This window comes from Meriones unguiculatus, assembly GCF_030254825.1.
Source record: "Meriones unguiculatus strain TT.TT164.6M chromosome 13 unlocalized genomic scaffold, Bangor_MerUng_6.1 Chr13_unordered_Scaffold_33, whole genome shotgun sequence".
Lineage (NCBI taxonomy): Eukaryota > Metazoa > Chordata > Mammalia > Rodentia > Muridae > Meriones > Meriones unguiculatus.
Genome location: NW_026843645.1, coordinates 6,664,847 through 6,681,471, shown reverse-complemented (window position 1 = coordinate 6,681,471; position 16,625 = coordinate 6,664,847). Strand labels below are relative to the sequence as shown.

The 16,625-nt window shown below is 39.6% G+C and overlaps 1 protein-coding gene across 1 annotated transcript; it reads right to left on the bottom strand.

Moving 5' to 3' along the window:
* Nucleotides 1-8,552: 8,552 nt before the first annotated feature.
* LOC132650763 (zinc finger protein 239-like) lies at nucleotides 8,553-16,287 on the bottom strand (the record flags this gene model as incomplete). The annotated part of the gene is made up of 5 exons (XM_060376087.1): nucleotides 16,258-16,287; nucleotides 15,424-15,471; nucleotides 12,211-12,337; nucleotides 11,939-11,999; nucleotides 8,553-9,417 (listed from the first exon to the last, which is right to left on the bottom strand). Coding segments are annotated over exons 1-5 (1,131 nt in total), but the record flags the coding sequence as incomplete, so codon positions are not given.
* Nucleotides 16,288-16,625: the final 338 nt, after the last annotated feature.

The window sequence follows — 16,625 nt, the reverse complement described above, 5'->3', positions numbered from 1 at the left end:
TCAGGAAGCTGAGAACTCTCAGCGTGTGCTGAGGACTAGCTGTACATGTGGGAGGAAAGTACTCAGGTGCAAACGGGGCAAATGCAAGCATGTATGCACGCGCGCGTTTGTGTGTGTGTGTGTGTGTAAGTGTGCGTGGATGAGTTTCTCAAGGGACAGAGTGATGGCTAATGTTGAACCCTTGAGTGTGTGGGAGGGGCTCTGAACTGTATATGTCGCAGGTGCTAATGATGATTGCAGCGCAATTTCTGGCATTAACTGTCTTAACTCCTCAATCAGGCCCACAGGGCAGGAACTTCAATGTCGCTAGTGCCCCTCTGTTTTCCAAAGTGGGTATGTGGGTGGGAGGGTGGTTCGAAGCCTGGCTTCTGATTTATAAGGACCCAGGATCTGGGGAACTGCAGATTCTCAAGGGTGCACTCACTTACAGGTAGGTCTCTTGGCAGAGATCATGGTATCCAGGGCTCTCTGCTCTCTGGTTTGGCCCTGCTTCTTTGATGTGTTCCGCCAGTTCTGTGCTGCTGTCACTGCCAGGTTCTGAGGTCTTGCTGCAGCTGGAGATTTCAGGGTGGTCACTTCAGCAGGGATGGGGTAACCAGGCTCTCTGTTCTCTGGTTTGGCCCTGGTTAGTCTTAAACTGGAGGGCTGTTGTGCCCCTCCAGTTCAGTGCTGTTCCGCCGCCAAGTCCCGCTGTAACTGGAGACTGGGTCGCTAGTCCCGATGCTTTCTGGGAAGTCCTGGGGTCTCTTTGCTGGGCTCTCCCAGCTTGGGAGGCTTATAGCCTGGTGTGTCCAGGTTGTATGATGTTTCTGCCTTGTTTTGGTGAGTATATAGCATATTCTCTGTCACTGTGGGATTGGGCGGGCTGTACCATCAGTGATCGCGATCCTGCGGAGCTAGTATGGCATCTACCAGATTCGCACCCTGGGAGGATGGTGCAGCTGCTGTGTGAATCTGGGACTGTGAGACACTTACTGCTGGCTTTTGCCTGCCGCTAAAGTGCTTGGGGCTCCGCCTCAGCGGCTATATACATCAGGCAGTTAGGTCTGCACTGAGAAAGATGAGTCTGCTGTGCTGGTGTGCTGAGGAGGAAGGAGGTCTGGGGGAAGGGAGTGCCACAAGATCAAAGGATCATTTCTCTCCTTCCCCAAACAAGTCCCCGGGCGACCCGAGAGCAAAGTTTTCACCTCCTGCGATGTTCCCTGTTGTTTAGAAAGCCTCACCGTGGTTTTCCTGGGTTAGGGGTCCTTCCATTCACCAACTCAGAAGTTCAGGTATCCCACCACACAGAAACGGTGTGTGTTAATCGCCATCTTGGCTCCGCCCCCCCCCCAAGTTTGGGTTTTATCACTGGGATCTTACTACCCCCACCAAGTTATGATAAAGTGTGATTTAAAGGTGTGGATACTTAGATTACTTGGGTGTCATTTGTTGTAAGTTGCTGTTAAAATTTACTATTATCTTTTAGTAATGCTTGCTGTTACCCTTTAACAGCTGTGCAACCAAATCGCCACACAGACACGGGGATTTCTTTAGTTAACCTAGAACAAAATGCTGGGTAATATTTACTCCATCCTAAACCTTCATGCCCTCATAGTTTCTTAACATTTAGATTTCCTGCATTATACTTGATTTTAGTGATAACTTAGGTCTAGTCCATTTCCACATAGTTCCAAGATCTCTCCCCAAGCTCTCTCCTCCCTTAGCTCTCCTCCCACTCATTTCCTGTCCTCTAGCTCCTCCCCTCTTTCCTACCCTCTGGCTCATCCCATTGCTCAGCATTGTGGCTAGTTGATTTATTATGGCCTGTTTAAACAAAGTTGAGACAGGATGCTTAGAGTAAGTATCATAATGCAATATCCTAATTGAAGCGAGAGAATGGGGGGAGGGAGAAAAGAAATCAGCATTGGAATGAACAAGGGTAAGGTGTATACATTTCAAAGGAACATTAAAAGAAAAGAGAACACACTAGCACTCCATGTGACTGGGTCTGTGTCCAGCCCTAGGATGATGTATGTGTTAAGGGTATGGAAGTGACCCTAGTCTGTATGTGTATACCACTAAGATGAATGGGGAGTGTTGGTCTATGGGGGATGGGATTCAGCATCACCTTTTGGGAAGTCCTGAATGTTCATTTCTTCTGGAAGTTGGGAGCTAGATGGATCAAGATCAGCAACAGTGTGTGATCTCCTCAGAAGAGTGTAAGTGATGTGTTTGGTGGTGCCCTTGTCCAGAAGGGATGCCAAGGAGCAGGTTGAGCTGACATCTGTGGATTCAGTTGGTATTTTTCACACTTAAGAGGCAAGGCACTAGTTTCTGGAGAAGGAAAGATACAAGGATCTGTCCTGGCATCCTTGAAGAGAGTGAGGGTGCAGGGCAGACAGAGAATACAGGAGGCCAAATGAGGGGTTTAGGGGGAAATATACAAGGGATTTTGTGCCAGATTTTGTGTCTCTGTCACTCAGACTCATTTGGGCTGGGCCATCCTGTATCCATGTTCCAGGTGCTTCCACTGTTTGCCTAGTCTGGGTGACCAGTGAACTGTGGTTTCAATGTTGGGTACTCATCCCCAGGAACCTCAATACTGCTTTCAGGGGACCAGGAGGGATCCAATGTCTGGGTGCTGGAGAGGAAAGTTCCTGGACCTTGTGATCTCCATTCACTGGCATATCTGTCAAGTGCAGGGGGTCCATTTTTCCTGACTGTCAGACCTGGGAAACAGCTCTGGGGGTACCAGATCTATTGACCCCAAAATGTCCCAAGAATCCTGAAGATGCTTGAAGGGGATTAAGAGAGATTAGATGTCCGGCTGCAAGAACAGAGGTTCCCTAGACCTGGGGGTCTTCAGTCACTGGCATCAGCATAAAGTATAGAGCCCCCATGGTTCATGACTCTCAGACCTGGCAGACAGCCATGGGGAGGCCTGGGTGCAATTGAGCCTAACTGTTCCAGGAATACTGAAGCTCCCTTGAGGGGAGCATGGACCATCTGATGTCTGGCTGCTGGATTTAGGGTTCCTGGACCTGGGGATCCTCACTGGCTGGGATGGGCAGAAAGTACAGGAGCTCCACACTTTGACTCTCAATCATGAGAGATGACCATGGCAGGGCTGGGTCCAATAGGCCTCAACTCACAGGATGTCCCCTGTAATCAGGGAAAATTCAAGGTTGATGTTCTGGATCCAGCTTCCTATCCCCTCACCCATTTCAGAGTCTCAGATCCTCTGCCCCTCTAATACAGGGCACACTGGTCACCACCATCTTGGAAACCTCCCACACTTTGAATAATTCCAACAGGAAATGAAGACTGAAAGTCTAGTTCCTGAAGCAGATGGAGATTTCCCCAGCAAATCCATCTTCTAGATCATCATGTGTGATATAAAAGATACATTTGCAAGATTCATCACTGCCAAAAGTCACTGACATACAAAGTGGAGAGATCACAAATACAGAAAACATAAAGGAAATAACACCAAATAGGACTGTGTTTGCAATTCTTAGATGGACAGCTATGTTGAACTAGTCCAACCTTAGAATAAGGCTGCTTTTGCCTCTAGGCAGGTTGGCTCAATAAAGGAAAAGGAGTTCATTGCAGCTACCCAAGACTGCTATCTTTCTCAGAACTGTGACATCAATGTAGAGAATTCTGTTTGTAAAATTTGCTTATTTTTATTTCATGTGCATTGATGTTTTGTGAAATTGATGGACCATGGAGTTCTAGACAGCTGTAAGATGCCATGTGGTTGTTGGGATAAAACCCAGGTCATCTGTAATACCAGCCACTGCTTCAAACCACTGAGCACTCCAACCCTGAGAAAGACACTTTGTTAAGCTTTATATATCTTTCAGATATATGCATGTTTTGTGTTCATGTGTCTTTGTACCCTACTTGAAATGGCCAAAGTGGGCAACAGAACCCATGGGAACACATTTACAGGGTATTTGCTGGCTAGCAAGTGATATCTGAAATGGAACTTGTCCTCTGTAACAACACCCAGTGCTGTTAACTTCCATGCTATCTCTCGCCCCCATTTATTTACAACTTTTTCTACAGATGTTAATTAAAATATATTACACCATTTCCCCTTTCCTTCTGCTTTCTCCATGTCTTTCTGAATTCCTTCCTTCTAATGTCTTAAAAAAGAATGTGTGAATAAGTATGGACCTACTAAGTCTATTCCTCTAAGTCTATTCCTATTGGTTGTGAGGATAAGGTATAAGGATTCTGTGCTGAACCCTTTGTGTAGGATATATAATTAAGGAGTGTATCCCTGCCTGAGGCTAATCCCACAATTGGAGGGAGTTCTAGTCTTCCATGCCCACAGGAGTCTAACCCTGAAGCGACCTAAGCTGTCTTGGACAGGAAACATTAGAAAGCACAGGGTGAGAAATTCCTTAGATAACCCATGGTGCTGGAATGGTCCTGATGTTCTGGAGCTGTGAGGAGGACTATGGACATTGGTCTCAGCTAATCAGTCTCTCTTTGTTCTGTGGACCTCCCATTATACCATTGACCTGGGATATTTCCTTGGATTACTTTGTCATCTTTAAGTTCCTGCATTATCTTTCTGAACACCATGATTACAGGCCTGTGTTACCGTGCCTGGCTTGGATGGTTTTAACCTCAGTGATTTCCTAGAATATTGGGATGAGTGTAATGAGTTGTTACACTTAACTATATTGAGAATCTCCTTATGTCTGTGAGGCTACTTTTCACTATCTGTTGAATGAAGAACAGAACTCCAATCTACTTTGATGTGTCATAAAATCTCAATGTTAAAGAAAAAAAACAATAATTTTCTTTATACTTAAAGGAGAGGATTTTAAGCCAAACAACTGCAACTGATCAATGCTTTTTTCTATTATTGGACTAAGGAACAGAGTCTGTGTCCTGCCTACCATGACCATTTGGATTCAACAATTTACTCTCAATAAGCCCACAAAAAAACTGAATTATTGAGGTAGACCATGCCCAACTATACTGCAGGTACTAGGGAGGCAAGGTAAGCAGATCTAGTATGTACACTAAATACAAATTTCAGCCTGAAATTTATAATGAGACTATTATTTCAAACAAAAAAGAGAGAAAACAATGTTTGAAAATGAAAATACATTTAATTAAGCTATTTATTTATTACAATTTATTCCCTTTGTAACATGGCTGTATCCACTTACAACTCCGACCATTCCCACCCAGCCTCCCAATCTCCCCCATGCACCTTCCCTAGTCCACATGTAGGGGGCGAGGGAAAAAACAAAAACCATCGTTAAAACACAAATTATCAATGAAAACTGGAAACATATTCACATATTTATTCAGTGTGACAAATTTTAACCAGTGATGAATATATAATGTTATGCCATTTCTTTCTTCCCACAGGTAATATTTGCTAATTGAAGACATGGTAAAGTATTTAATTGCAAGCTTATGCAAACAGTTCTCAGAGGGTTCCCAGTTCCCAAGTTTAAGGTCATGGAAGCTACCATGGAGTAATCCTAAATGTGGGCAAAGAGAAGCATGGAGAGAGAGAGAGAGAGAGAGAGAGAGAGAGAGAGAGGGAGAGAGGGAGAGAGAGAGAACAAAAGAAAACAGAGAAAGAGAAGAAAAGCATATAGAAGAAAATAAAATATCTGGTTACCTCTGGGAGAGGGCAGGTCCATTCTACTGTTCTGAAAATTTAAGGACAGAGGTGGGAAACGCCAATCATACCCTTTAAATGGTAGGGATGGAGGGATGCTGGGAGAACCTGGAAGCCAGAAAACCTTCTGTCAAAAAGGCACCTCAACAGCTTGTCTTAGGTGTGAAGTACAACATATGGTAAAACATTCATCCTTTAGGTTTAGTAGGTTTAGAGAGCAGAGATACACAACTAAGTAATCTCTCCAAGCCATACATTAAAAACTTCCTGCCTATAAGTTGCTCCCTCATTCTCAGCACATTTCTCTCCTGCAAGGTATTCAAAGAATGACATAGTGCTACTGAGTAGAAAATATCTCATCTAGGGAAATAGGTCTTTTCTTTTTTTTTTTTTTTAGAAATAAAAATCATAAATTTTATTAAGACTTTAGACTTTATCAAAGTGTAGTTCATGTACAATTAAAAACCTGGAGTCACTCATTCTTTCCAGTTTGAATATTCTATATTTTTAACTATAGACTTCTAATATTGTAAAAAATATGAATTTTCCAATTTTTAATTAATTTTATAAATTTAATAAGTAGAATTTTATTTCATACATACTTTACTTTATAAACTATATAGAAACAAGATTCTTGCATTTATGTGCTAGACAAAGTATGTAATATTGTATGAAGCATTCCAGACCAGATTATAATTTCATGGAATCCATTGATTTATTAGATGTTCACCTAAGGGAGATATAGGAATGTTTATTCAGAATATCCCAATTCCTGCCAGGGAGAGAGATTACAGGGATAACAGTGGGGAGAGAGAGATTTAAGATCAATTTGAGACCACCAAGTGGTGGCCTGCATGGTATTCTGACTGACATGTACACATATCTGAGAAGACAAGGAAAGAGTGAAAGAAGTGGAGGGTTGACCTACCATAGCTGAGTAGATACAGAGAAAACAGGAGGAGGCAGCTTCTCCTCAGGTATAGCCCAAAAATAAATTGCAATCTGGGACTTTTATCCTTTCTTTAACATCCAAATCTACTTCCCCTTCTTTAACACCAAAATCTCCTTCTCCATGTTCCTTGGTCTCTTTAAATGCCTGATTTGTCCAGCCTTCTATTGACATCTGTTTGAACCTCAGGCTCCCCTGAAAACAACCTCCACAGCATCTGAAGTCTTCACCAGTCACAGCTTCTAACTGCATGTTTGCTTGCATCAAGGGAAACAGAATACAATCCATTTCAAAAAAGTTGGTCTTCGTGCATTCAAGTTCATTTTCTGTCTTTGCACTAGGCATAATCTCAAGAAAGGATATAGCTGACATACGTTTTGGTGAGCTCCCATGGATGCCTATTTACCACCTGTGAGATAAACTCAGTCTGCTGGCTTTGGTCAAATGGTCAGCCACTTTTAAAACATTTGTATTGTCAGTTTCTGTCCTGGCCATTTTTTGGATACTTCCATATTTTTGTGAAGATATTGGCTCAATAACTTCTTTAAGCATAAAGCTTAAGTTACTTTCTTATGCTTTCAATCGTCTATTTCTTATGGATCATCAGGGCTGAGTTAAAGATGAACTTAGGATCAACCTTTCACACCTAAACGCTATTCATCACACTTTCATGGGGCTAAACACATGGCTCAGCGCCTAGGAGAACTGGCTGCACATTTTCATTTTCAAACAAATTTTATCATCCAAATTGCCATGAATTCATCAATTATTACATAACAATATGTTTATAATGTGAAAAAGGACAATGTTTTATCCATATAATATCTCAACTAATCTTATTGGAGCACCAGGGAAACAGAGCTGTAGGAAAGGATTTTGGTGTCCAAAGCTGGAAATCAGACCTCAAATCCTCATATTAAGATGGCCAAATGATATGCAACAAAGTTGTCTCCCACTCTTTACATATCTGACATGGATTAAAACCACATAATCCTGTCATATGCACACACCAGGAGTCTTTCTTTTTAAGTAAATACCCTTGCTGTTATATCATCTAGAATCTTTATAGTATATATATATATATCCTATAGAATGCAGTACTTCAAGATGAAATGACAAATGGATGAGTAGGAGGAACATACAGAATCACAGAACGTCCAATCATATATACATGTTCATATCACATCAAGCTATGCAGTGAGTTGCAATTGATTACTGATTAGACCACTTCATTACATCTCTATGAAACATGAAAACACAAAGCCTTGAATTACCATGTTAAACACATTCATAGGGTTTCACTTCAGTAAGATTCATTCATGAACGTGAAGCCTATAGAAATGTAGAAAGGTTTCAATATACTAAAAACATTCACAAGGTTTTCTCTCCAGTATACTTTCTTTCGACGCTTTGAAAAAATGTGACAGGCAAAGGGTTTACTGGTTATATTCATAGGGTTTCAGTCCAGTATGAAAACTTTCAGCCTTTACGAGATCACAGCAATGTGCAAAGCCTTTACAACGTTGAGTATATTCATTGGGTTTCACTCCAGTATGAATTCTGTCATGACTTTGGAGATCACTGCAATGTGTGAAGGCTTTACCACCTTAATTACATTCACAGGGTTTCTCTCCAGTATGTGTTCTCTTATTATTTTGTTAATTTCCTTTCCGTGAAAAGGCTTTCCGCCACAGATTACATTTTTATGGCTTCCCTCCAGTATGTGTTCTTTTATGCACTTAGAGACAACTGGGTTGTGAAAAGCATTTAACACAATGATTACATTCATAAGATTTCTTTGCAGTTTGAATTCTTTCATGCCTCTGAAGACCACTACAACATGCAAAGGCTTTACCATATTAATTACATTCGTAGGGTATCTCTCCATTGTGTGTTCCATTATGCCTTTGCAGACTGCTGGCTTTTTAAAAAGGCTTTATCACATTGATTACATTCCTAGGGTTTCTCTCCAGTATGTGTCTTTTTGTGCACATGGAGATTACTGGATTGGGAAAAGGCTTTACCACAGTGATTACATCTGTAGGGTTTCTCTCCAGTATGTGTTCTTTTATGACTGTGGAGATTACTGACTTGTGAAAAGTCTTTCCCACACTGATTACATTTGTAGGGTTTCTCTCCAGTATGTGTCCTTTTGTGAACTTGGAGAGTACTGGATTTTGAAAAGGCTTTACCACAGTGATTACATATGTAGTGTTTCTCTCCAGTATGTGTTCTTTTATGTACATGAATACTATTGGGGTGTGAAAAGGCTTTATCACACTGATTACATTCATAGGGTTTCTCTCCAGTATGTGTTCTTTGATGCACTTGGAGTGAACTGAGGAGTGAAAAGCCTTTATGACATTGACCACATTCATACGGTTTCTCTCCAGTATGTGTTCTTTTATGAATATGTAGACTACTCAATTGTGAAAAGGCTTTCCCACACTGATTACATTCATAAGGCTTCTCTCCAGTATGTGTTCTTAAATGCTTTTGAAGACTTCCATGTTGTGAAAAGGCTTTCCCACACTGAACACATTCATAGGGTTTCTCTCCAGTATGTGTTCTTTTATGCACTTGGAGTGTACTGAGGTATGAAAAGCCTTTACCACACTGATTACATTCATAGGGCTTCTCTCCAGTATGTGTTCTTTTATGACTCTGGAGATTACTGACTTGTGAAAAGGCTTTCCCACACTGATTACATTCATAAGGTTTTTGTCCAGTATGTGTTCTTCTGGGCATTAGGATATTCCTGGGCTGGGAAAACGCTTTACCATACTGCTTACATTCATAGTGCTTCTCATAAATATGTTTTCTTTCATTCCTGCAAAGATAATTAGGTATCTGTAAGATTTACAATAGTCATTACACTGATGAATCTTTTTCTTGGCGTAAATAAGTTTGCAATTTCGTCTAATTGTAAAATGAAGTTGCCTCTTAACCTTTTATCACTCTGTTTACATTCATAGTTACCCCCTTGACTGTGGGTGTTTTGTATGTTCCAAGATATCTTTGGTGGTAAGAAACTTTAATACATAGACAACTTACAGCATCATTTTTAGATAAGTGGGTTTTCACATATTTAAAAAGACCTAGAAGCAGTCAGCTTTACCACAGTGACTGAATTCATAAACTTTCCTGTATTGGACTCATACTACATTTGTAAATGAACCATAATAGACACAAAAGTTTCCACAGGGACAGAAATTATAGGGATTTTCTGTAGTGAGAGTTTTTTTTTTGCTATATTCCCAATGAGTTTGGAAAACTAATGAAGAATATTAGTGTAATGTATTAATAGTCCCCTGCTTTGCTTAGACTTTCTGAGTGTGATAAAAGCTTATGATTCATTTTTTTATTAATAATGAATGAATGAACACATGAACAAATATAAACTTATAGTGTTGTCACCATCATGCTTTCTGTTGTATACATGTATAGGATAGTTTCGAATGCTATAGGATAGTTTAGAAGCACACGATGATGTGCTTCTGGAAAATACCTACTCAGGAAAAGCAGACTTTGCTGGATCCTTCCAAAAAGTATATCAACAAAGACGTAATGATGGAGATCTACAAGAACATCATAGCTATGGAGGACACAATGAATATTCTTTAACAATTAAGTAGTAATTTCATTATGAATAATTATTAATAAATTCAATGTAAACTTGCACCACATTCAAAAAGCCTACTCAAAGTAAGGACTAGGACATGCCTTCTAATTGTTCTGGGAGAGAGAGGTATGTTCTTCTTTCCATATCCTTACCCTTACATGACTTGTATGAATTATGACAAAGGATATAACTACTAAAAGAGGAATAACAAATGAAAGATTCCCAAATTCACATAGTTGGACACTTTGTTCCTCAAAGACATGTGCTATAGGGATTCTGGTTTCCTCCCCAACAATATTCTTGATTCTCATACCTTCCGTCTAACGTAGCTTAGCAAACTTTACTTCAAGGATATGAGTAAAATCACCTTTGCTATGGAATATTTTCTCACAAGGAGGTGTTGTACATGAAATTATCACCTATTCAATGAGTATGCCTTTTTCAGTATGAGCAGTAGGATACTCAACAGATAGGAATTTCTACAGAGTATGTAATATGTGGATGTAAGTAATAATTTATCATTTATATAGAGGAATTTTAATTTAGAACATGGATGCTGTGGTAAAAAGATCCTATCCAAAGTCCTTCGAAGTCTATGTGATCTGGCTGGAATAGAAATACACCTTTAATCCAGGAGACAGAGGCCAGCATATCTGACTTCAATGCCAGCCTGGTATACACCAATGTCTCGTAAAGAAAAGTTTAGGTTCAGGCATGTTGGTACATGCCTGTAATCTCAAACAAAGGGTGTAAAATAGTTGGTAGAATGAAGCACCCATGTTTCAAAGGGATGTCTAATTCAGTGGCACAAAAGGGACAAAATCTGAAAAATAGTTGACAGATTAGGATATGTGCATCTCTCATGAGAAGAGAGAGGAAAGGAAGCTCCTTAAGGTACACTCCATGGAGAGAGGAGGTAGTTTTAGTGTATAGAAAGTAATAGAAAGACAGTAATAGAAAGACAGGTTTTAGTGAGAAAACTAAGGTAAAGATCAAGACAGCCAGCAAATAAGGAAGAGGCTGATGATTAGCAAAAAAAATGCAGGAGTTATTTAAGGCCAAACAACGTAATTCAGAGGGAAGGAGAAAAGCCAGATTTAATAAGTTAGCTAGGAGAGGAGTTGTGCCAGAATAGCTGAACTGACTCAGCTATCAATGAGTTCAGAAAGAACAAGATAGGGTGTGCATATGAAGCAGTAATTCTCACAGACTGAAAATCTTCTAGGCCTAAGATAAATTGTACAGAACTTAAAAGACAGAGGGACAGTAATCCATGGAGACAGCAATTATGAGAGGTGAATAAAACAGTTTTTTACAGTAATGTCTATTTAGGAAGGGTTTCACAGTCTTCTTTAACATTGGAATGCCTTGCGAACATAAATAATATGCCTGAGAGTGAGGAACATGGGTTTGGGAGAATTTAATGTTCCTTAATACTCTTAAAGTAGTATTTGTTTTCACACTGTTGCTTTTCTTTAAAACTTCTGGGACACATTAAAGTTTTTTTTCACAGGGGCTGGCAAGTTGGCTTGGAGGTTAAGAGCACTGGCTGGTCTTCCACAGGTCCTGAGTTCAATTCCCAGCAACCTCAAGGTGGCTCACAACCATCTATAATGAGATCTTGTGCCCTCATCTGGTGTGCAGGCACAATAATATATAAATAGTGAATAAATAAATGATTAAAAATTTTTTCACAGGCATATTATATCCACTTCCATGAAATAATTACCTTCCATATCTTCTAGAATGTTGACAATGTTCTTCAATATTATGCTCTTCCCAATTGTAGCCTAAAATATGTACCAGAAAAGGTGTGATATATTATTGAAAAATAGGTACATTTTCTGTTACTATGTTCAGTCAATCTCAGAAACATGCCTGGTTATTCACCTCAATCATCCCAATTCTAATTGAAATTATATAAGAGCATCAATAAAACAAACAACAATAACAACAGATGTCCCCATTACCTTAATAGAGAAAGAAAATTCACTGTCTTACCTATAGTTGTAAGGTGCTTATAGGTCTCCAGCATCACATCTTTGTAGAGACTCTTCTGGGAAGGATCCAGCAGAGCCCACTCTTCCTGAGTGAATTTCACATCCACATCGTCATAGGTTACTGAATTCTAAATTAAACCATACATGAGTATAATAGAAAGCACAATGGTGACAACAGTGTAAATGCATGCTTCATTGGTAATATATTCATATAATTCTGGTGCTTCCCTGATATGTCCTGTCAAAAAGGTTTCGATGAACTCACCAAGTCATTTTAGAAGGAAACTAATTGAGGAGGTTCACATCACTTCAGCAACCTTCGAATTGAATACAGCCTTATAAGAGAAATGCCAATTAACAGACATAAAGAAAGCAAAACAAGGAAGTCGATGAACACTACACACCACAGATCACAGAAACTGTATGCACAATTACTAACTAAAAAATTATGGGCAAACAGGAAGTATTGGCTCATTATTTTAATTCCAGCACTCAGGAAGCAAAGGTATGTTTTATCTCATTGAGTCAGAGGCCAGCCCACCCTCTGAAACAAGTTTCTTGACATCGAGAAGTACATTTAAAACCTGTATTCACAGCAAAAATCAATCATATAAAAAAGATACAAAGAACTCAACAGTTTTTTTAAGATCTTACAAAAAATTATATATTCACTACAGTTCTGTATCTACTAGGAACCAGAAGTGGCCCAGTTTAAACTATAATATTAATGAGACCTTACTAAAAGGGAATTCATGTTCAAACATGTACAAATGGACAGATGAAAACATTAGACCTGGAATAGTTGGTAGTAAATGAGCAACATAAGGCAGTTGAGGTGGCTCAGCAATGAAAACCTCTTGTTAGTGTTGCAAATAACTGGGCTCAATTAACAGTGCTTACATGGAGGCTCACAACTGTCCATAACTCCAAATTCAGGAGATCTGAGGTCATCTCTGACTATTGTGAGAAGCAGTACACAAGAGGTGCATAGTCACACATATGGGCAAAATACTACTCATATTCCCTTATTTAAAATAATCAACACAAATACAAGAGGTAGAAAAAAACGTCACACACCCGTAATCCAATGACTCAGAAGTCTCAGGCAGTAACAATGTCATGAATACATGATATTCTGAGAAATAGAATATACTCTCTGCCGAATATCAAAATTCAAGTGTGGATGTGGATGAAGACCCAGTACAAAAGCATATGCTTGACATGTGCATAAACCTACCTATCAGGCCCATCAGCCTATACTTCAAAAGAAAAATGCCATGCATACTAGGCCTCCTTTAATGCTAGCCCACTAGAGCCACTATGAGATGCGCCTCTAAGTTTGAGGCCTGCCTGGATTGCCTACCTACATTCTGCACAGCCAAAGCTACACAAAGAAACTCAGTCTTTAAAAACACCAGAACTAAAAATGTAAAAACCTCAGGATACAAAATTACATTAGCACTGAATATCAATTGCTTTGACTCTTTCTTACGTGCCTTAGAGTTACAATCGATGAGGATGAAGGCATGAGATCATGAGAAGGAATCAGAAAGATCAGTTTCAATCCCAACACAGTAGACAGTACCAACAGGAAATCAATTGAGACTATAGAAACTCAAAGCCAATCCCCAATAAGGAATGTAGACAGGTTCCTCCACAAAATCTTTCATAGCTTCCTCCAAAGAAACACACAAAAAAGAACACCAACACAGGCTCTAGGATCAATAATGAATAAAAAGGACTTAATGAAACTGAAAAGCTTCTGTAAAGGAAAGGACACTGTCACCAGAACAAAATGACAGCCTGCAGAATGGAAAAGAATCTTCACAGGAAGACACATGCTGGAGATGTCCTAGAGAAAGGGGAACCTTCCTCCATTGATGGTGGGAAGGTAACCTTGTATAACCACTTTGGTAATCAATCTGGTTCTTTCTCAGAGAATTAGGAATAGTGTTACCTCAAGAACCAGCTAGACCATTCCTGAACATATATATGAAAGATACTCAATCATTCAACAAGGAAATTTGCTCAACTGTGTTCACAGCATTTTTATTAATAATAGCCAGAATCTAGAAACAACCTATTTGTCAGTCTACCAAAGAATGGATGAAGAAACTGTGGTACGTTTGCACAATGGAATACTACTCAGCCTCTAAAAACAAGGAAATTATGAAACTGGCAGGCAAATGAATGACACTAGAAGATATCATCCCGAGTGAGGGACCCCAGAAGCAAAAAGACACACATGGTATATACTCACTTATAAGTGGACATTAAACATATTATGTAGATAAACATACTAAAATACATAGTTCTAAAAAAGTGAAACTGTAAGGAGGACCCTAGGACAGAGGCTTAATCCTCATTCAGAAGGGCAAACAGAACAGGATACACACCAGAAGTGGGAGAAGACAGGGAACAGGACAGGAGGCTTCCACAGAGGGCCTTTGAAGGACTCTATCCAGCATGATATCACAGGAGATGCTAAGACTCATAGCCAAATTTGGGCAGAGTGCAGAGAATCTTATAGAAGAAGGGGGAGATAGAAAGACCGGAGGAAATAGTAGCTCCATCAGGAGACCAATAGAGATAAAAAAAATAGTCTGAAACCATTGGGCCTGTGGAGACTGATGAATCAAGCAAACCTTATACCTGTGGAGGACCTAGAACTCCTGTTCTGATGTAGCATCAGAAGCAGGGGCTGTCTCTGACATGTACTCAATGGCTGGCTGTTTGATCACCCCCCATGATTTGCAGTGGGAATCCTTGCCAGGCCACAGAGAAAGACAATGCAGTCAGTCCTGATGATACCTGATAGGATAGGGTCAGATGGAGGAGGACCTCCCCTATCAGTGAACTTGTGGAGAGTCATAGGGAAAAAAATGGGAAGGGGGAAGGAGAGTGCAACTGGGAGGAGACAAGGGAGGAGGCTACAGCTGGGATACAAAGTAAATAAATTGTAATAAATGTTAAGTAAAATTAAGGGGAAAAAAAGACCTCCATGTAAAGCCAGAGGAAATCTGCTAGAGGAGAAAGTGGGTAACAAACTTGAACTCACTAGCATAAGAGACAACTTCCTAAACAGAACACCAACTGAATAAGCTCTAAGATCTACAATTAATAAATGGACATCATGAATCTGAAAAGCTTTTGTAAAGCAATGAACACTATCAATAGGAAATGATTACCATGTATGATTGAGAAAGATCCTCACCAATCCTACATATGACAAAGGGTCAATATCCAGAATATTAAAGAACTCCTGAAAATAAACAGCAACAAATTAAGCCAATTAAAAAATGAGACACAGGGTAAGAGAATTCTCAACAGAGGAATCTTGAATGGTGCATAAGCAGTTAAAGAAATTCTCAGTATCCTTAGTCATTGGGGAAATGCAAATCAAAATGACTTGAGTTTCCATCTTATACCTGTCAGAATGGCCAAGATCAAAAACTCAAGTGAAAACACATGCTGGCAAAGATATACAGAAAGAGGAACACTCCTCCATTGCTGGCTGGGGTATAAACTTGTATAACCACTTTGGAAATCAAGCTGGCACTTTCTCAGTAAACTGGGAATAGCCATTCCAAGAGACCCAGCTATACCACTCCTAGGTATACACCTGAAGGATACTTACACACAACAAGGACATCTGCTCAACTATGTTCATAGCAGCTTTATTTGTGCTAACCAGAAACTGGAAACAACCTAGCTATCTCTCAACCAAAGAACCTGGGTAAAGAACCTGTGTCACATTTACACAATGGAATGCTACTCAGCTGTTAAAAACAAGGAAATCATGAAATTTTGCAGGCAAATGGATGCAACTAGAAAAGATCATCCTCAGTGACATAAAACAGACCCCCAAAGACACACAAGCTATAAACACGCTTATTAGTGGATTTTAGTAATTTACTACAGGATAGACCTACTACAATGCACAGACCCCAAGAACATAAGAACAATGGGCATCTTAAGCTTCATGTCAGCCCACTAGTTAGTGGAGTGGGGGATATAACTGACATGGACTATGATGAAACTTCCCTACCAGGACATACAGGAGGAAGATGAACTCCATTCTCCTGTGAATAGATGAGCTGGGCTCTTTGGTTAGGAGGACTTCTCTATTCTGAGGAATAGTGGAGAATCAGAAGGGAGTTTGGGAATGTAAGGAAGGAAGGAAGAGACCTACAACTGACATTTCAATTTAATAAATTAATAAAAAAACTAGTGTTATAATAATTATTCACAAAAATCCCTATGTAATGTTATCATCATTACTACATTAATTATATAATAAATAAAACATAAACTGATGTCTAAAAATATTAAATCTTTAAACACATTCTCCAAAGCAAAAGTGAAATGGTTACTATCTAAGACATGGTATTTAATCAGAAGAAAAAAGTGAGATGA